The sequence below is a fragment of the Eurypyga helias genome, unplaced genomic scaffold, assembly GCF_000690775.1.
Source record: "Eurypyga helias isolate BGI_N326 unplaced genomic scaffold, ASM69077v1 scaffold9066, whole genome shotgun sequence".
Taxonomy (NCBI): Eukaryota; Metazoa; Chordata; class Aves; order Eurypygiformes; family Eurypygidae; genus Eurypyga; species Eurypyga helias.
In genome coordinates, this window is record NW_010258537.1 from 33,133 (window position 1) to 50,312 (window position 17,180).

The following is a 17,180-nucleotide window of genomic DNA, read 5'->3' on the forward strand; positions in this document are numbered from 1 at the left end:
CCAAAATAAAACTGCAGAAACAAAAAAACCCAAGAATTCCACCCCGAGCCCCTTCCCACCCTCCCTGTCCCCAAGAAGAAGTTATCCTAGTCACTGCGTCTTTCACATTTTATAAATATTAACTTCTTAAAACCTCCACCTTCCTCTTTATCCACATATTGTCACATTACAAAAAAAAGAAATGTCAATTAAATACATCATTAACGTTACTAGACTAGATCTGCCCTCTGTTTCAGCCAGTCTGACTCTCTACACCCCTTCTCACCTTCTCTTGCCTGCCTCCTGTCTGCTCAACAGCATGTTCAGGGTAAGTCTGGGTTTTTGTTTTTCTTTCCTGTATTTCCCCCTCCTCTGTTTCAACACTAACAGACAGAGTCCTTCAAAGCCTAGGAATCCTGGAGCTGAAGGGAAAAGAAGACCTGTAGCTTTCTAGCGTGATCCCAAATCTCAAAGACATTGTAGCACCTGATGGCAATACCTTTACAGCACCAGCTGCGTCGCAGCCTCGGTTGAAAAACGAAAAGAAACCTAACACCAGTGATGCCCGCACACACATTTACACAGAGTGCTGCATTAGTGCAGGTCTGTACTCCAGTTGAAAATAATTCCGAGTTATGAAGATCTCAGACTCTGGATGTCAGCAATTCCTCGCCAAATCCCACTGCTTCTACCAGCTCAGAAGAGAAGTCCTGCCAAGGGTCATGAAATAGACTTGGCTGCTTCCACCCGACCGTACGGAGGCAAAGAAAACCTGCAAAGAGAAGAGACTGGTGAATCCAACAGGTCGGACAGCAGAGGCTGCCTGCCATCTGCCTTCGCTGCCCCTGATACTTATGTACGATTTCAGCGCTGTCCTGGGTCTGCCAGGGCTGGAGTGGAGTTTCTTCAGAGCAGCCTGCACGGTGCTGGGCTTTGCACTCATGGCTACACAGCGTGGTTAACACACCAGTGTTTGGGCTGCCGCTGAACAGCACTTGCACGGCATCGAGGCTTGCTCTCCGGTCCCCCAGGCCTGTGGGCTGGGGATGGGCAAGGGGCTGAGAGGGAACAATGTCGGGACAGTGGACCCAAACCGACCAAAGGGACATCACCTAACATAAAAACGTCACACCCAGGGAAAGGGAGGGGGACGGGGGGGGACATCACAGTGATGTGGTGATGGCATTTATCTTTTCAAGCAGGCATGATGAAGCCTGAAGCCCCGCTTCCCAGGAAGCAGATGGACACCTGCCTGCCAACAGGAGGTTGTGAATTAATTCCCTATTTCGCCTGGTTTGCGTGCGCAGCTTCTGCTGTCCGTCCTGAACTGCCAGTATCTTGATACGCGAGTCTTCGCCTTCCTTCTATGCGATCCCCATCCCACGGGAGAAGGGAGCGAGCGAGAGGCTGGGTGGCTGTTTGGCTGCTGGTCGGGATCAACCCACCAGTTAAAGCACATGTTTACTGGGGGAGGAACTATACCTTGTCATTGCGTTCGCATAAGAACTTGAGTCTTTGTGCCCTTTTGTGCATGAACACACCGTCCAAGTGTCCAGTTTCCACCGATCGTATTTCGATGGCTTTTTCTCCCCAGCCCATAATCTGGTTGGATCGGATGTACGCTTCGGAAAGAAAACACAGCACACAGCCCATTAGGATGGGTAGAGGGCGACGCGGAGGAACCGAAAAAGCAGAGGTATATACTGACGTATCCGATTTAAAAATAACCTGCATGCACTTATTGTAACTACACACGTGTTCAGAGTATTATTTCTGTCTTCATCATCTTCATGATGCTTAAAAATACCTTTATTTTTTTTTAACTTTCCCGTGGGTTTTCCACATTAGTAAGTAACATACATCTTGCCTGAGCATTCATGACACAAAGGGAACTTTCCAACCTTCAATTAAATGGAAGGAACACTGAGTTTTTAGACAGGCTTTTTCTCCCAAGCGTGGCCGAGAGACAGGCTAATTAGGTGTTGACAAGGAGAATGCAGAATCCAAGGTTTAAATAGACTAAACCCATCCACTCCAGCATGTCCCCAGCACCAGCTCCCACTGTGCTATTTCCTCTCCTTGAAGGAGCTTGTCAACAGAAACAGAGAAAGAGGAGACAGAAAGTGAAAACTAGGTAAAAAAAAGGAAAAAAAAAAAAAAGGAGCTAGCCTCCTTTAACAGGAGTAATACTTAAAAAAACTGATCTCCTTGAGAAAGCCAACTGGTCTGAAAAGCATTCTATATACCTCAAAAGAGGTTCATATTAAGCTCTCCAAGTGGAAATACTATTATTTGTCATACCGCTCTCCTTTGTGCACAAATAAAGCCAAAAAATCAAGCATTTTTCCTCAAGAGTGTCACTGTGGGAAACAGATTAGTAGTAGCATGAGGGGAAAAATCTGTTCTTGATAGCAGTAAAAAAATCAAATAAAGGAGAAAATCACCAGCATTATGAAAAGGTATATTCAAAAAGCAGTTTGATGGATAGTCTGAGGAATGCTGCCAAAAATAACATATGGGAACTTAGTGAAGAATAAGCTGTTGCCTCTGATTTGCATGCATACTTAAGTGAAAAATAAGAACAATAGCTCTTAGAAGCAAAATCTAAAAATACTTAATTCTGTAGTACTTCCCTTTCATAGAATTTCTCTCACATTATTTTTCAGTTAAATTAAATATAATTATCTACTACAGCATAATGTGCACCTATACCATCGCATTTACCATCATGCCAGAAATATATTTATTTTTAAATATGTCACTAGTGGTAAGTGGGCCCAATAGCTTCCAAAAACTGTCAGATGAGAGGTTCAGATGGTGACGGCTGCCTCAGTGTCATTTACTTCACAGGCACTCCAGTCTCCGAAGGCTCTGCAGTTTGCCAGCCGATAAATTCTGCTTGCTTTTAGATCTAGTCAAGAGTTAATCACTGCAGGACAGAACATGCTGTGTATGACACTTCTTTAAATTTCCTCCTCCATTACTGTTCACGTTGCTCAAACAGCTATCAGCAGCAATCTCCTAATACACGCATCCATCCCAAAGCACGCAAAACCGATGCGTTTGCCCAAAAGGAAGATGTGCCCACGCTACGCTCGGCGCCGAAACAGGGCAGCACAGGCAATAAGAGGGATCCCCTGGCCTGTACTTGCGTCTGTAACAGTTCTGGGCCCATTTTATTACATTCATTGCTTCCACTCTCAAAACTACCTTATTTGGAACTGGAGAGATGTGGGAGAATTATCATGCTAGGACAGATGAGGAATCTGCAGGTAAATTAAAGTAAAACACATCGAATCAGATAGACAGACTGTAATCTCTACAGAATTACCCACAATAATAGCTTACCCATCTGCCACCTTACGTGTCTTTATACTGAAAGGTTTCCACAACTTTGTGGGCGTCTAGCAAAAACTCTGCAGCAGCCTACAGAGGCCCTGGTGAGTTTTTCATTCCTGAACTCCACGACTTGCTTGCCTGGATTTTGTTCTTCTAAATACAGCAAAACACAGACCCATATGATTACTCTCCACTTCGCACAGCTGTTTTCCAGGAATATCACAGCACTGCTGCTTCTGAATCCAATGTCAAACCTGATGAACCTTCCTTCTGTCCACGTGCACACGCTCCCCAACGGCACGTTGCCTTTGGCTCTGCTGAGGCACTTACCAACTGAAGTTGGCATTTCTCCCCACTGCAGAACCACATCCTTGGTGATCCTTCCATACGTGTTGACGTAAACTCCTTCATCCTCATAGCAGACCAGTAGCTCCATCCCATCCGTGTTTGGGAGAATGATGATTGCATGAGGTTGGATACTGCTCTGGATCTAGAGAGACAGAAGAGAAGAGGAAGTTTCTTGTTTTAATGCCACAGAGCCTGCACTGGGAGAAATGGTTGGGTGATTGTTGATTCTGGCTGACAGCACACTGGAGATTCACCCACTTCAGAAGTGCTAGCTCTGCTCTCCCCAAGCTAGACAGCCTTACCGGGAAACCTTTGGGGCACAAACACTCCCATCTTAAGGCAGATGCCTAAAGCCAAGAAAGATTAATTTGTCTGTAAGAGTGCCCATTTCTTTCCATGGGCAGAAAGGGAGCCTGGGGCAAGCAGGAAGCCCAGAGGCAGACCTCAGACCTCTGCGCTCTAGCGAATAGCGCTTGGGGAGGTGCATCACAGGCCCATCTGACACCTGTGTACAGCGAACAACCGGAAACTTTGGGAGCTATGGCCACCTGGCCTTTGCCAACCCCGCTGAATCTCATCAGTGGGCTGTCACGTCATTCGTACTGCCACCTTCTCTCTGCAATGCACTCGTCTGTTTAGCTGCTACCCCTGAAACAGCCATGTTGGCCCACGTCAGACCTGAGTGGGCAGCTCCCAACCGCGGAGACCTCCTGACCACAAGGAGAGGACAGAGGATGAGGCACAAGCCCCCAAGCACAGGCGGCCACATCTGCTCAGACCCCTCTCCTCAATTTACCATGCTAGCAGTGATACATGGGGGCATGTGTTGGTCACCTGAGGAAGGGAAGGGGCAACTAGAAAAGAAGAAACCCCACCCCAGCAACAGCTCTTACATGTGTTGGTAAATAAATATCGTAGACCGATCCCGAATCCACATCAACGGCATGGAAGCCAGCGCAGGAGCCATAGATCACTTTTAGTCTCTGACCCTCTTCCACAGTTAGATCCACCAGCAATGGCTTATGTACCAATTCTCCAAATGACTGTAAGACAACCATCAGTTAGATTTACTTCAGTACTTAGAACCACAATGGGTTTAACAAAAATGTGCTCAAATGCACCTATTATGGGTTTATTCCTCCTGCATGCCTCTGGCCTTCATCCACCAGACCAGGCAGGCTACCATGTCTCTCATGGACAAGGACAGATCACTCTGCACCATGTTGCATTTCCATCACAATTCTATTTTCTGCAGGGATTTACTTTAGTTAGCCTGTTTGTTTTTTAGCAATAATTGTTTACCCCGAAGTTCAGGGCAATTTGACGCTCCCATAGTGTTCACTTCCATTTGCACAACGAACAGAAACCGATTGTCTGCAAATCAGTTTGGTAATTATGCCAAGCCAGCTAACTTCATTCATTCAAAACCATAACAATGCCGAGTATCGCTTAATGACTTGTTCTGCTCAGATGATGATGTTCAGACTCGCTTCACTTCTCTCTGCCTCATGTTTTATTTATAGAGAGGCAAAACAAACAGTTGTGATACTGTTTTATTAGTTTATGCTCAGTTACCATTTAGAACGTTGTGTACTGTATCTTTGAGCTACAGAAGCTCCTGAATTAAAATATAGTACAAAGTTCATGGCAGATTTATCAAAGAAGTTTTAGTACAGCCACGATAAAATGCTGGAACATCTTGGTATAAGGAGTAACTTCAAGGGGCTATGAGAAAATCCTGTGTATGGCTGAATATCCTGTTACCTTAAAGGCCATAAATTTATGGTATGGCTTTGGTGCCCATGCATAGACTTCCACAGAACTCTTCAATGCAATTACCAAGAACTTGATCCTCTCATATTTTACTGTAATTAAAACAAAACAAAGATAGAATTCAGCAGCAATTCCAAAGTCATTTCAGTTAGTTCAAGAAAGCAGAGAATTACAATATTTCTCCATAATTACATACATTTGGAGGTTTTCAGTAACACTGCATTTTAGGATTGCTAATTCTATGTAGTTAAGTATTTTGACACATTTACATCACCAAAAAAAAAAAAATCATTACTCTTATCAGTAACTGAACCCATCACCATGTTTCAAATTACCTAGTCTGTACACACTTATTTACACTTTTTTCTTCCCCACATTAGACAGTGCTCGCTCATTCAGACAAGAAAACTGGTTTTCAGACAGACACATTTCCAATAAAAGAAGCCTATGACTGTGGCAGAGAGTATTGGCAGTTCCAGTCACAGCACGGGCAGTGGTATTTTGAGCTGATGGCAGAATTCCCCAAGAGAAAGGATGGGAAAAAAGGGAACTCAACTGAAAAGTTAAGAAGCAAGTCTCTTTGAAAAAGCAGGTTTGATGGCAGAGCACTTTCCTTTATCCCTAAAGCCTGAGATAACTCATTTTGGGGGGAGGTGGGTGCGTGTGTGTGTGGGGGGAATCCACAGAATTTATTGGAAATAAAGTGTCATGACATAGCTGATCCAACAAATTCTTGAATATATCTCTGTTGCCACATTCAAACAGCTGGCTAAATTAACTATAAAGAAAAGCTCTGTTTACTACTTCTGTTTTCAGGAGGGAACTGATAAAGTCTAGAAATAACCGTTCAAGAATTGTTGCTGAATCTGCATTTCCAGCTGGATTTGGGAAGGAAGAGATAATGGAGACTTCCAGATGTTGAGATTTGTTAAACTCTTTCCAGCACTCATTTTGGGGGAGAAGGAAAAAAGCTTTATTTGAATGACATTGAGAAACTTCAGGAGATTTCTGTTATCTCTTTACTCCAAGTTTTGGGGGAATATGACACTTCCCCAAAACAATGAGTAATTCCATGCAATGCACCTTCCCCTTCTGCCATTATCTCCCAACCAAAACTGATTCTGAAACATGGCAGGAGTGAAAGCATCAGACTTTCGAGAAAAACACTTCTTTAATAAATAACTATTTTAATGGTTTTTAGATATCTTACTACTATACAAGCCTGCAGTTGTTGTCTCCTGGTAGGTGACAGGGAGACAAAGCTACCACTTGCTCCCTTTTTACTCTGCAGGAAGCAAGACTAATGAACTGTAAGTGTTAAAGGACTTGACACTTTTTCAACAGACAAAAAAAAGTCTATCACCCTCCACAGCTGTACCGCCTGAAAAACAGAACTTTTGTTCAGTCTTGTCTAGCTTACAAGACTTCTTGGAATTTTTTCTAGGGGAAGAGAGGGGTGTTGAACAAAACCACCTTATCTATGAAAGGAGATCTTTGATAATCCTCATTCTTTGCTCTGGGTGCTATCTGGGAATTCACCCAAATCTTAAGTTTCAAAAGAGCAATTTATCATTTAGAAGAGCCAAAAATGGCCTGAAGCAACTGAGATCCATAAATGCCACTTCACCCTGACACCCAAGACCCCTCTTGCATCAAAGAGACAAGGAAGTGATCCATGCCAGCTGCCTCGGTGGCAGCCTCCAGACCACGAGCCCAGCTCTTGGCAGACAGAGCTCATCCTTCTTGCTAACTGAAGCGCGGCTGTCAAAGAGGCCTCTCACTACCTGAAGAAGTCATCTATGGTTCGGAGGGAAGTTCAGTGCCAGGCTGCAGCCCAGGGTAACAAACCCCTCTTCATCTGGAAGAGAATGCTCTTTGTTTCACATGCTTCCCTGCTGGAAAGCCTGCTTTCAATAGCAGTTAATGTATTGTTAACAGACCACTTCATTATGCTGCTGACACCCCGGGGTACGATACCAGAGAAGTACATTATTAATTGTTTTAGGGGTCACGCTCAGCAGTCACTTACTGCCATCGTTATTGATTACGCCCCACTAGCAGGTTTTTCCAGGAGCACATGCTGACAGGAGGAGACTGAGCTCCGTCTGACTGCTGCTGCTCCACACTGACTGACACAGCTGAAAAGGAACTGAGCTGGCTCTTGGGAGAAAACACAATCGAAGGCAACATTCATGGCCCGGTAAGATGCTTCGTGAGACTGAAGCAGGGGAAAGAGCTCTTGGTTCGTATCCCCACCTGCAGGGCAGCAGGCTAACTGCATACTCTGCTGACTGAATGCTACATGTCTTCCACTGGTTTTGGTGGAAGTTTCTACAGGCAAATCCATTTAAATAGCTTAAAACCACTCAAAAGGCACCTGCCTAGTGAAAACACACTTCATCCCATAACTGCACTGCAGTGGATCTGAGACGGCATTAGGAAATTTCATGAGCTAAGGGGAATCAATGAATCATCTTGAAGTTAAACATATGCTTCTGTTCCCAGATGCCTCCCCAGCACTCGTGCACTAGCTGGCTTTGCTTTCTCCTCCCACTCTCTCTTCTTTTTTTCCCCATAAGTCTTTAAAATCTACATTAAATAGGAGACTTTTTCCACTCCACTCCAGCGTGTGACTTCATCACTGTTAAAGATCAGGAAAATCTGTTAGCAGAGAGAACAGCTGTTGGTTGACAAGAGTCCCTCTGTTACCTAAAGGGTCTAACAGAGGTGGCGAAACATTACCAGCCTTCATTGTCCACATTAACACTCTCCTGGAAGTTGCACCTGCCACGGGAAGGAGACAGATGGGGATTTGTGCCCGCTCCAGTTCACAGCCCAGCATCCCACCGCTAAAACCTCTCCCATATTCAGTTTAACCCAGCAACTCGCCACCTACTGTGGCACTTTGCCAGAGAAGTTCACCCTGCGGGATAGGGAAGACAGCTAGAAATAAAACCCAGTCTTAAACTCGGCAGCTGCACGCACGGCAGTTCCCTTTCTCAGCCAGCTTTCATCACCACACTCGCTACTCACCAACTTTATAGTGCACACAGCCTTCCAGGTCGCCCACCGTTGTCCAGCCCTGTTTCTTTTCTACTTCAGGGTCATTGTGAAGGATTTTATTTCTTAACCAGGACAAATAGTAAACTCGCAACTTGTTCTTCTTACCTGCCCGCAAAATGAAAGAGATCGGATTATCTCCATAGGAAGATGAGTGCAAAAAAAAAACCCTGCCCAAGCCAACAGAAAGCCCCGCAGAGCGAACCAAAATGACAGCGTAGGAGAAACTGTACAGACATGTCCCTCGGTTTTTACATCCATGAGGGCGTTACTCCAGGCTCCACCCAAACATGCGCTGTTCCGGTAATCAATGACAGAGACACAGGGTAATACCACATGAACATAAAATGAGTAACTCAAGGGAACAGCTCTTCGGTCGTCCTGGTTCCTAGGATGCAAACAACTTTTAATAGGAAAAGGTCATACTCTCATAACAAAAGGCCCAGAGTGTCATGCATCGAGATTTTTATCTATCTATCTATCTATCTATCTAACAAACTATCTCTGAGTCGTAACAGCTCTTTTTCACACAAAATGTAGGAAAGCAGCAGGATGGAATCTGAGGCCCAAAATTATCTATACAGCTATCAGAAGAGAGTAGGAACGGTTTGAAAGGAGGAAGCAAAAGTGAAGAAGAATACAGTGATGAAATGTGTTTTACAAATTCTTCCAAGTTAGTGACCAGGGCATTTCCATCCTTTATATCATCCTCAGAAACACAAACTGATCAAGCTTTATGAAGACTGTTCACTATTTCCCTGGCGGAAATGTGCACCGAACAACAGCACTAAACAACATCCTTACTGAACCACTTTACACCAGTCCTGTTGTAAGGAAAAATGCACAATATCTGAAACTGCAGTCAGAGAACTTCACACAACCCATGCAAACTTCACCCGCTTGCTAAAAGCCGACGACTGCTTTGTCAGCAGCCCTTCCCTTGTGCTGCAAGGGGCGTAATGCTTATCGGGCTGCGCACAGAAACTGCAAGAGCTGTTTCTTCTCCACAGGTGAGAGAATCTACTTGCCCAGGCTGCCCTATCTTCAACTGACAATGCATCTGCCACGGTCATCAAAACACAGCTCAGGCTCTAGCTCTCAATACGAGGAGGCCTCCTTGAACGCAGAGCAAGGTTCACAATGAACTTACTTGGTGATTCTTTTTAACAACTCATGGCCTACAAAGCATTTGCTGAACAAGCGAGAAGGTGGCCCTAATGCACACACTCAAAGCTTGCATCCTCCTTCCTCCAGCTGCTTCACTGCCCGAAGCCATTACAGTCCCACAGACAAAACTGGAAGCGGAGAGATGGTCTCTGCTTCGAGTAGGAACCGTTTAGTAAGGAGATGCTCCCAGGGACCCAACTTGCCAGTGGAGTAGCTCCATGCTAGTGCCCCATCACCCACCCACGACGAGGAAGCCGTGTGAGTGTGGGCAGTGTTTCACGGCCCTCGGAGCTGAGAGGAGAGAGCTGACCTGTACTGCAGCATGCTGGGCTGGCCAAGGGACACAGTCCTGGTCTGCGCTGCAGAAAGCCACGACCTGTCAGGACAGTCCACCTGGCAGCCAGATCCAGCTACAGGGTCTTTAATGTGTCTTTTAAGTTTTCACTCGATGCCTACTGATGGATCAGTTCACAGGTGGCTGCTCATTTCGGAGATGGGGATGGGTGTACAGCATCGGGGATACTGCTTACAGCAGGACGCCAAGCCTGAGCCTCAGACCACCCTACTGTGCCCTGCCAGCTCCACAATGGGGTCCTGGAGCTGGCGCACAGCCCTTACCCTGATGGCAGGGGATCGCCTTAACTGAGTGAAAGGTGCTCAACTGAGCTTAAATTTAAAGTGGAATTGGAGACCCATTTTCAAATAGTGGATCTGATATTTGATTTTAAAAGCCCCTTGGCTCTGATGAGAGAGAATGAAATGTGAAGTAACACTGCACTGCCCTTTGTTTACCCCTACTAGAAATGTGACAGCAGATTTGCAGGACAGCAGACAGCAAGTGAGCACCCTGATTTATTAAGCCAAGTTTCACAAAGGGATAAAGCCCCACCACTGCCATGGCCCTGCAAGATTTGGAAAAGGGATCAGAGAAGGAAACAATATTTCCAGAAGTCCCTCATCTGACCAAGGAAAGACCTTCCCATCAAAATACTGCAAATGATACCCACAAGGGCTCCTTTAGAAACACTAAAATTGGGAAGATAGTCTGGATGGTAAGGCACTGCAGTTCCGGGCGAGGAAGAGCTCAGAGGGTACAGGAGAGCTGAAGGTCAGTGCAATGCACTGAATTATTTTAAAACCATCACAAGTCCCCGTGAACCGGGAGACAAATTCTCTCTCACACATTTCCACAGCTTTAGCTTCCCCAGTAGCTTAGTCAAACTTGAGGACTCAGAACAAAGAGTACACATGGGAATTTCCCAGCACGTGGCTCTTTTTTTTTTCCCCCTTCTGGTTCACATGATGTGCACCAGGGTATTTCTCTCCAACCAGAAACATTTTTCAAAATAACAACAGAGAAATACCTCAAGTGTGTTCTCATTGTGTTTTAGTGTCTAGACCACAAGGAAAGTCACAAGACAGGAAATTCCTCTGCCTTTCAGCAGCCAGACATGAAAAGAGCAGGACCGGTTAGTTATATAAACATGGCTGTGCATGTATTTCAACAAGAAATGCTGCTCTTAAAGTTTGTACTGGGAGTGGGGGGATTAGATCCTTCTGCTTGAAAATCTCTACCAACCTGTTTAAAAAGGTCTCAAAAATCTAGTCATTTTTTTTTGTGGGTCTAGTTGTTATGGCCATGAAATAAGAAAGAAAACTCTGCTCCAGCCATCAAATGAACTGATCAGCCAGTGACTTTTATGAGAACTCCCAGCTCTGGTTCTCCCGCAGATGATGTTTCAAATGCAAAGCCTCTTTTACTATAATCAATTTTTGTTTTCATTGTCGCTGTGGTTTTTAATTATTCAGCAGGCAGATTCCAACCCGTTCTTCCACTCTGTCATCCCTTCCTACCTTCCCAAGTGTCATCATTAGCCAGTTGGGCTGGGAAAAGCCTCAGGGAGCCACAAGCAGAGCGTGTTCTCTACGCACGTCGTCTCCCTCTCTTCCAGTATTTTACGACTGTCAACACTGTATTACCTGAGCAGCCAAAACTATGGTTTTGTCTCCCAACAGTATGAACTGAAAAAACTATTACCTACTCTGCTTTGACCTCTGAAGCTTTCCTGTACCAGCTGTAGCAGCTCAGTATCTCAGTATCAAAAGGTACGCTGTCAATAAATTTTGTATTTGAGATATATGTTGGGGGAAGAATGGATTTCAGGTTTCTAGACTCAGAAGAGTGCCTATTAAAAGCAATTTTAGGTGACAATCTCCTCAAAATCCTAACGCACTGTAATTTCTTCACACAATGTGGTGACACTTTTCAAACCTCACCACCGTCAATATATCACTTCCCAAAAAAGCCAAGGGAACAAAAGGCCAGGAGCACCCTAGGGAGCTGAACGATGCCCTCAGCAGTCCTGGGACAAAGCTCAGAGGCAGCTCCGTAACCAAGCTGCCAAAAGGCACCGTTTGGGGAAACACACCCCCATGCCAGTATTCCCAGTTTGCCTGGAGAGGTGGAGCAACTCACTAAAAATACCAAGACACTTTGAGAAGTCCAGCGTGAGGGCAGCTTAAACCGAGAACTGCAGTGCAGAAGCCAGAATAGGCAGGGGGGTGGGAGGTGGGGTGCAGGGTCAAGGTGGGTCAGAGCATAAAAGCATCATAGTTTCACCACGTGTGCTCCCACTGCCCTGCCTCTGGGTGAGCAGGGATGCCTCTTCTGCTACTCCAGTAACCTCCCATAAAATGCAGGAGATGGGAGAGAGATGAAGGCACAAACCCGCTAAAGATCAGCCGATTTCTTAAGGGTTAATGTAGCGTGTCTCCACAGAGGAAGCAATACTTTTGAAGGAAACAAAGAGAACGGATGTGTCAGGGTACTCAGATTGTGGCTGACATAAACATAAATAAACCTAAAACAATTACACACAAGACTGAATCACAGACACTTGTCATCTGTGTAGGATATGCTTCAAACCAACAGATTTTACACAGGTTGGATTATACAATATTTTTGTTTATGAGGTCTACTACAGAATAAACTATCAAATGGTGGTTTTCAAACAGCTTACATTTTAGCGTGCGGCATCAGACATCTAAGGAACATGCAGTAGGTTGTGTTTTTTTAAATCCTCCTTGATTCATCTTTTCTTTTTAAAGATTTCACAGCATAGTCGTAGCTGAGAAAGCAGTAAACAACAAGCCAATAAAATATGGTTGTTTTAGACAGAACCAAAGTCCCATGTTGACAACACCCAGCATGGGCCTGGTTCTACGGGCCTGGTTCTTTGGGCCTGCAGCAGCGTAACACCGCTAATGCATTAAACTGCATCAAACTGTCTGGGTGTGCGTCCTTTTGCACAGTGTTGGGCGAGCCACAGAGCTCCTCCAGTGGAGTCAGAGGGGCTCTGGGGCCTCAGCAAATTTTGGGTGACTCTGAACAATGACACAGGGGCCACTGTGCGAAACCTCATTTAACATCCTCTGCCTGTCACACACGAGCAGCATAGCAAAGGCTTATTTCACAGACAAACCAAAACAAAAGGGAAGGTAAACAGCTGAAGGACACCTGTGAAGAAAGAGTAACAGTGCACCGCATCAAGTTGCTTAACAGCAGGATACCCTTGTGCACCACATCAAGTTGCTTCACAGCAGGATAACCTTATACAATAACTCTCTGGAACCAAAGAGTCTGGAACCTCAAGCTTCCTAAAATCCATTTTTCATTGGTGCACAAAGCAAACACGACAATCACCACCACCCTTCATCTGCCGTTCCTTCACCATCTGCAGTTGCATCCTGAATGGCCAAAAACTGCACTGATCTGCTTTCTCATGCAGGTAATTTCCACATCACATACACGTTGTACTCCGCTCTCTCTCAAACACACGCGTGCTGACTGCACATCACTCTTACTCCCCTGCTTTGCAAGAGCATTTCTCATTCTATGGATTAACACACAAGACATCTTTAAACCCAAACAGCAAATCAGGTTTTGGTTACTAAGAGACCAGGTTGAAAGCAATCATGACAGAGGGAAAAGCATGTCTTTTTTACAAACTTCACAAAACATTAACTTACAGCTCCCAAACACTGAACAAACAAACCAAGCCAGACATTTCCCTAAACCCAGGCAGCATTTTTAAATGCCACCCCAGGGGAGGAAGGAGAGGGGGCAAGCAGGCACAGGGTGTTGTGTGGAAAGTGATTCACTTGCAGAAACAAACTGTAGACTCAGAGAGGTGAAATGACGGAAAACCCACTGAGTCAAGTCAGGACTTCCCCCTCAACACGGAGGCTGTCAAGAAACACGTTCTGCCATGCCATGCCATTGCAGAAAGGGGAAAAAAATCATGTGAAAAAGTTAACTTTACCAGAAATTGTCACCAAGACATTCAGCCCTTCAAGTACATCCATTTGTTGGAATCGTCTTCGATTGATGAGCGGATAAACCTTCCCCTGACCACTTCTGTCTAGCAGCATCAGACCACTTTCAGTGCCCACTAACAAGTTCACTCCTAGAAGAAAAAAAACCAGAGTTAGTAGGCAGATTTTCCACTTGTTTTGATGTCTGATATAGCAACCGCCTTGTTTCAAGCGGGTCCAACCAATGCTGGTTGGTCTCAGCTGCCTGCAGCCTAAAAGATCTCATGATGTAGAGGCCGTCTACATTATCTGCCCGTAGTGACCACCGACACCAAACTGCAGCGTTCAAGAGAGTGAGAGACTGGTAGAGCATGGACAGCTGCCTAGAGTACCCATTCCCAAACAAAAAGGCACACTGATGTTGGAAGAGAGGTGAGGCACACAGTGGTACCCAAGCTTAAGTATTCCGAAGATGTAGTAGCCGTTGCTAGGGGGGGTTGGTAACAGGATGGTCTTGACAAGGTCACTGCCAAAAAGCAGTGGTAGGGGCTTGGTCCCCACTGGGAGAAAGAGATAGAGATGCAACCCTCCTGTGAAAGAATAGGCACAGGGTTGGTCCTCAGCTTCAAAACAACCTTTTCCATCTGAATGTTAAAACTAGAAGAATTACAATAACCTTGTGTTTCCACACATTTCTTCCAAAGATCATGCAAATATAGATGAGAAGTCAGTAAGTCAGTTTCTTTCTACAAAGGTCCACACATTCACTCAAACACTTTCCAAGAGACCCCAGCAACCTAGTATTTAAAATCAATTAATTATATTTTTACATATATATATATATGAGACTAGGTTTTAGAAATCTATTAATACATTACCACTCTTAACTTTCATTACTATTTATTTGCCAGTGTTTCAGCCCAGGGCCCCACAAGCTGTGCAGAGACTGGTCAGATAGAGTACAGCGCATGGAAATCAAACCAAATGGATGACTCATTTTATTAGACTTCTATGTTGCAACTGCAATGTTAAACTTGTCATCCTTAAGCATGTAAAATAACGAAATAAGAAAAGCAAAACTCACACAGGGTGATCACAGTTATATTGCTTAACAGCCTTAATCCCTAGTCAGACAATTAATCCCCAGATATAACCATACTAGTGCCAGTGGACGTGTCATCTTGGCTGATCCCGTAACAAACCTTTTCTAATGCAGTGCGTGGGCTCAACGCACAGTACCTCGGTGAGGTCTGCATCTACAGATAGCAGTGATGTGCCCTCCTCGCAGTATCGAAAAAGGGCATTGTTCATGACAGGAACGCTACCTAAACACCACCCTGGCTACCAGAGGGCATGAGGTGTCTGCCAAAGGGGACAGGGTGTTAGAAGGGAGCAGAGCTGTAGCCACAAGGAGGCAATGATGGGCAAGGAGCCTGAGCTGCTGGTGCTGGGACACTCTGAAAAGCCTCTGGCTGGATGAGGAAAAACAGATTTAGCCCACGGAGAGGTTAGAAACCATCAGGCATCTCCACCTCCCTCTCTCTTGCCTTTTCAGTAAGGAAACTTCAGAGGTCCCAGCAGTCCCTAGAAACCATCTCCTCTCTTTGCTCAGATCTGCTGCTCTGCTACTCCTCCGCCTCCTCCAGCCCATGGATGCTGGCAGGCACAGAGCCCAGCTTGCGAGAGGGCCTGCAGCTCTCCCGGGGTCTCCTTCAGCTACGGACACCTCCTCTATCCTGCTGGCTCCCTCCCACAGCCCCTGAGCCATTTCACATCAACCGTAGGCATCCTCAAACTGGGAAGGGGTGAAGGGAAACAGCTCCGCACAGGCTGCGGCAGCACCCAACCAGCCAAGGAAGCGCCCAGTACTTGGTCTCCTTCCTGCAGTACCAGGACCAAAACGACTGAAGTTGTCAGTGCTTCAGCTGCAACACGCATTTTTCTATTTTTTTCAGCATGGATTACAGTACAAACTGCTCCCTCATGGCCCCTTCCCCTCTCTGGGCAGCAGGGCTCAATCGCTCCACCCTCACCTCCTCCTTCTGCCACCTTTGCGGTGCGGCTGCTTCTGCTCCAAGCGCACACGCCGCCCGTCCCTTAGCTGTACGCACTTCGAGATGAAACTAATGAGGTACTATGCTGGTGGCAGGCAGCGCCTGTACTTTAAAATGCAGGCACTGCCTTTGTTCACAGCCAGCTGAGCTCTTCTACTGCCACCCTACAATTAAGCAGTTCTGGTTTTTCAAACAGATGGAAATGCTCCCTGAAAAAGCACAGGCTCTCCGTGGAGGCTGGCTGTAAGAACCTATGCTGCTGCGCCCATGTCAGTAACGCGGACTTCCACCAGCTGGAAGAAATAGCATCACAGACCTAATGCCATCAGCAACCTGCCAGATAATGTGGCATTGCCACTGGTAAAGGCAAAGCAAAGGAAAACAAAGCAAAGCAAACCCCCTTCCTTTTGAATAAGAAACATCACCATGAAATGGTTTCATTTGCTCCAGGGAAAAGGAAGCTAAACCTTATCAAGAAGTAAGCATGTGTACCAGCTTACATCACCATCAGTTTGGCCCTACATGTTCAACAAGGAAGTGCTTTGTTACAGCTGTACAACACCTCTAGGATTTTACACTTATATTTTAAATCACCGCAACAGTCAGATACATAGATCAAAGAAATGTAAAACCATTAGCACAAATTGCTACTGGCAAAACAAGGCAGATCAGAGAAATTATGAGTCATCTTTACTGATCCCATGTGATTTCTCTCTGCCTTCGCCCTCTCACAGTCTGAAAGTTTACATTTGCACAAGTGTCTTCATTTTGTCAGAGAATTATTCATATGAATCCATACAGAAATAGCACTGGAGTAAAAATTCCTACCAGTAAATTCTGGAAATAAAGAAAACTGCAGATTAGGAGATGAGGCATAGTGAGAGCTATTTAATTGACATGGCTATGCAGGCAAGAAGGACAGGACAACAGAGCTGTTCTGAGAAACAAGAAAAGCTGGACATAACCCCTGCAGATAACTAAAGTCTTGGAAATAGCTGTGAAAATGTAAACAAGCACGCTGTGTTACCTATACAATCGTGTGACTTGGGGGAATGGCCAAATCTCTTCTTCATAGTCTTTAAAATGATATAGGTGTGCATTTACAGTCTGTTAAGTTTAAGGATACTAGATAAATATGTACATAAT

General features: G+C 45.3%; 1 protein-coding gene across 1 annotated transcript in view; it reads right to left on the bottom strand.

Moving 5' to 3' along the window:
- Window positions 1-342: 342 nt before the first annotated feature.
- MAP4K4 (mitogen-activated protein kinase kinase kinase kinase 4) overlaps window positions 343-17,180 on the bottom strand; it is an 85,013-nt gene continuing 68,175 nt past the window's right edge. Inside the window, exons 23-29 of the mRNA XM_010154379.1 lie at window positions 13,989-14,132; window positions 8,473-8,607; window positions 5,431-5,531; window positions 4,560-4,709; window positions 3,649-3,808; window positions 1,462-1,601; window positions 343-751 (exon numbers count right to left, since the gene is read on the bottom strand). Coding sequence (XP_010152681.1) covers window positions 668-751; window positions 1,462-1,601; window positions 3,649-3,808; window positions 4,560-4,709; window positions 5,431-5,531; window positions 8,473-8,607; window positions 13,989-14,132 — 914 coding nt within the window. The 3' untranslated portion in view covers window positions 343-667. The remainder of the gene's footprint in view (window positions 752-1,461; window positions 1,602-3,648; window positions 3,809-4,559; window positions 4,710-5,430; window positions 5,532-8,472; window positions 8,608-13,988; window positions 14,133-17,180) is intronic.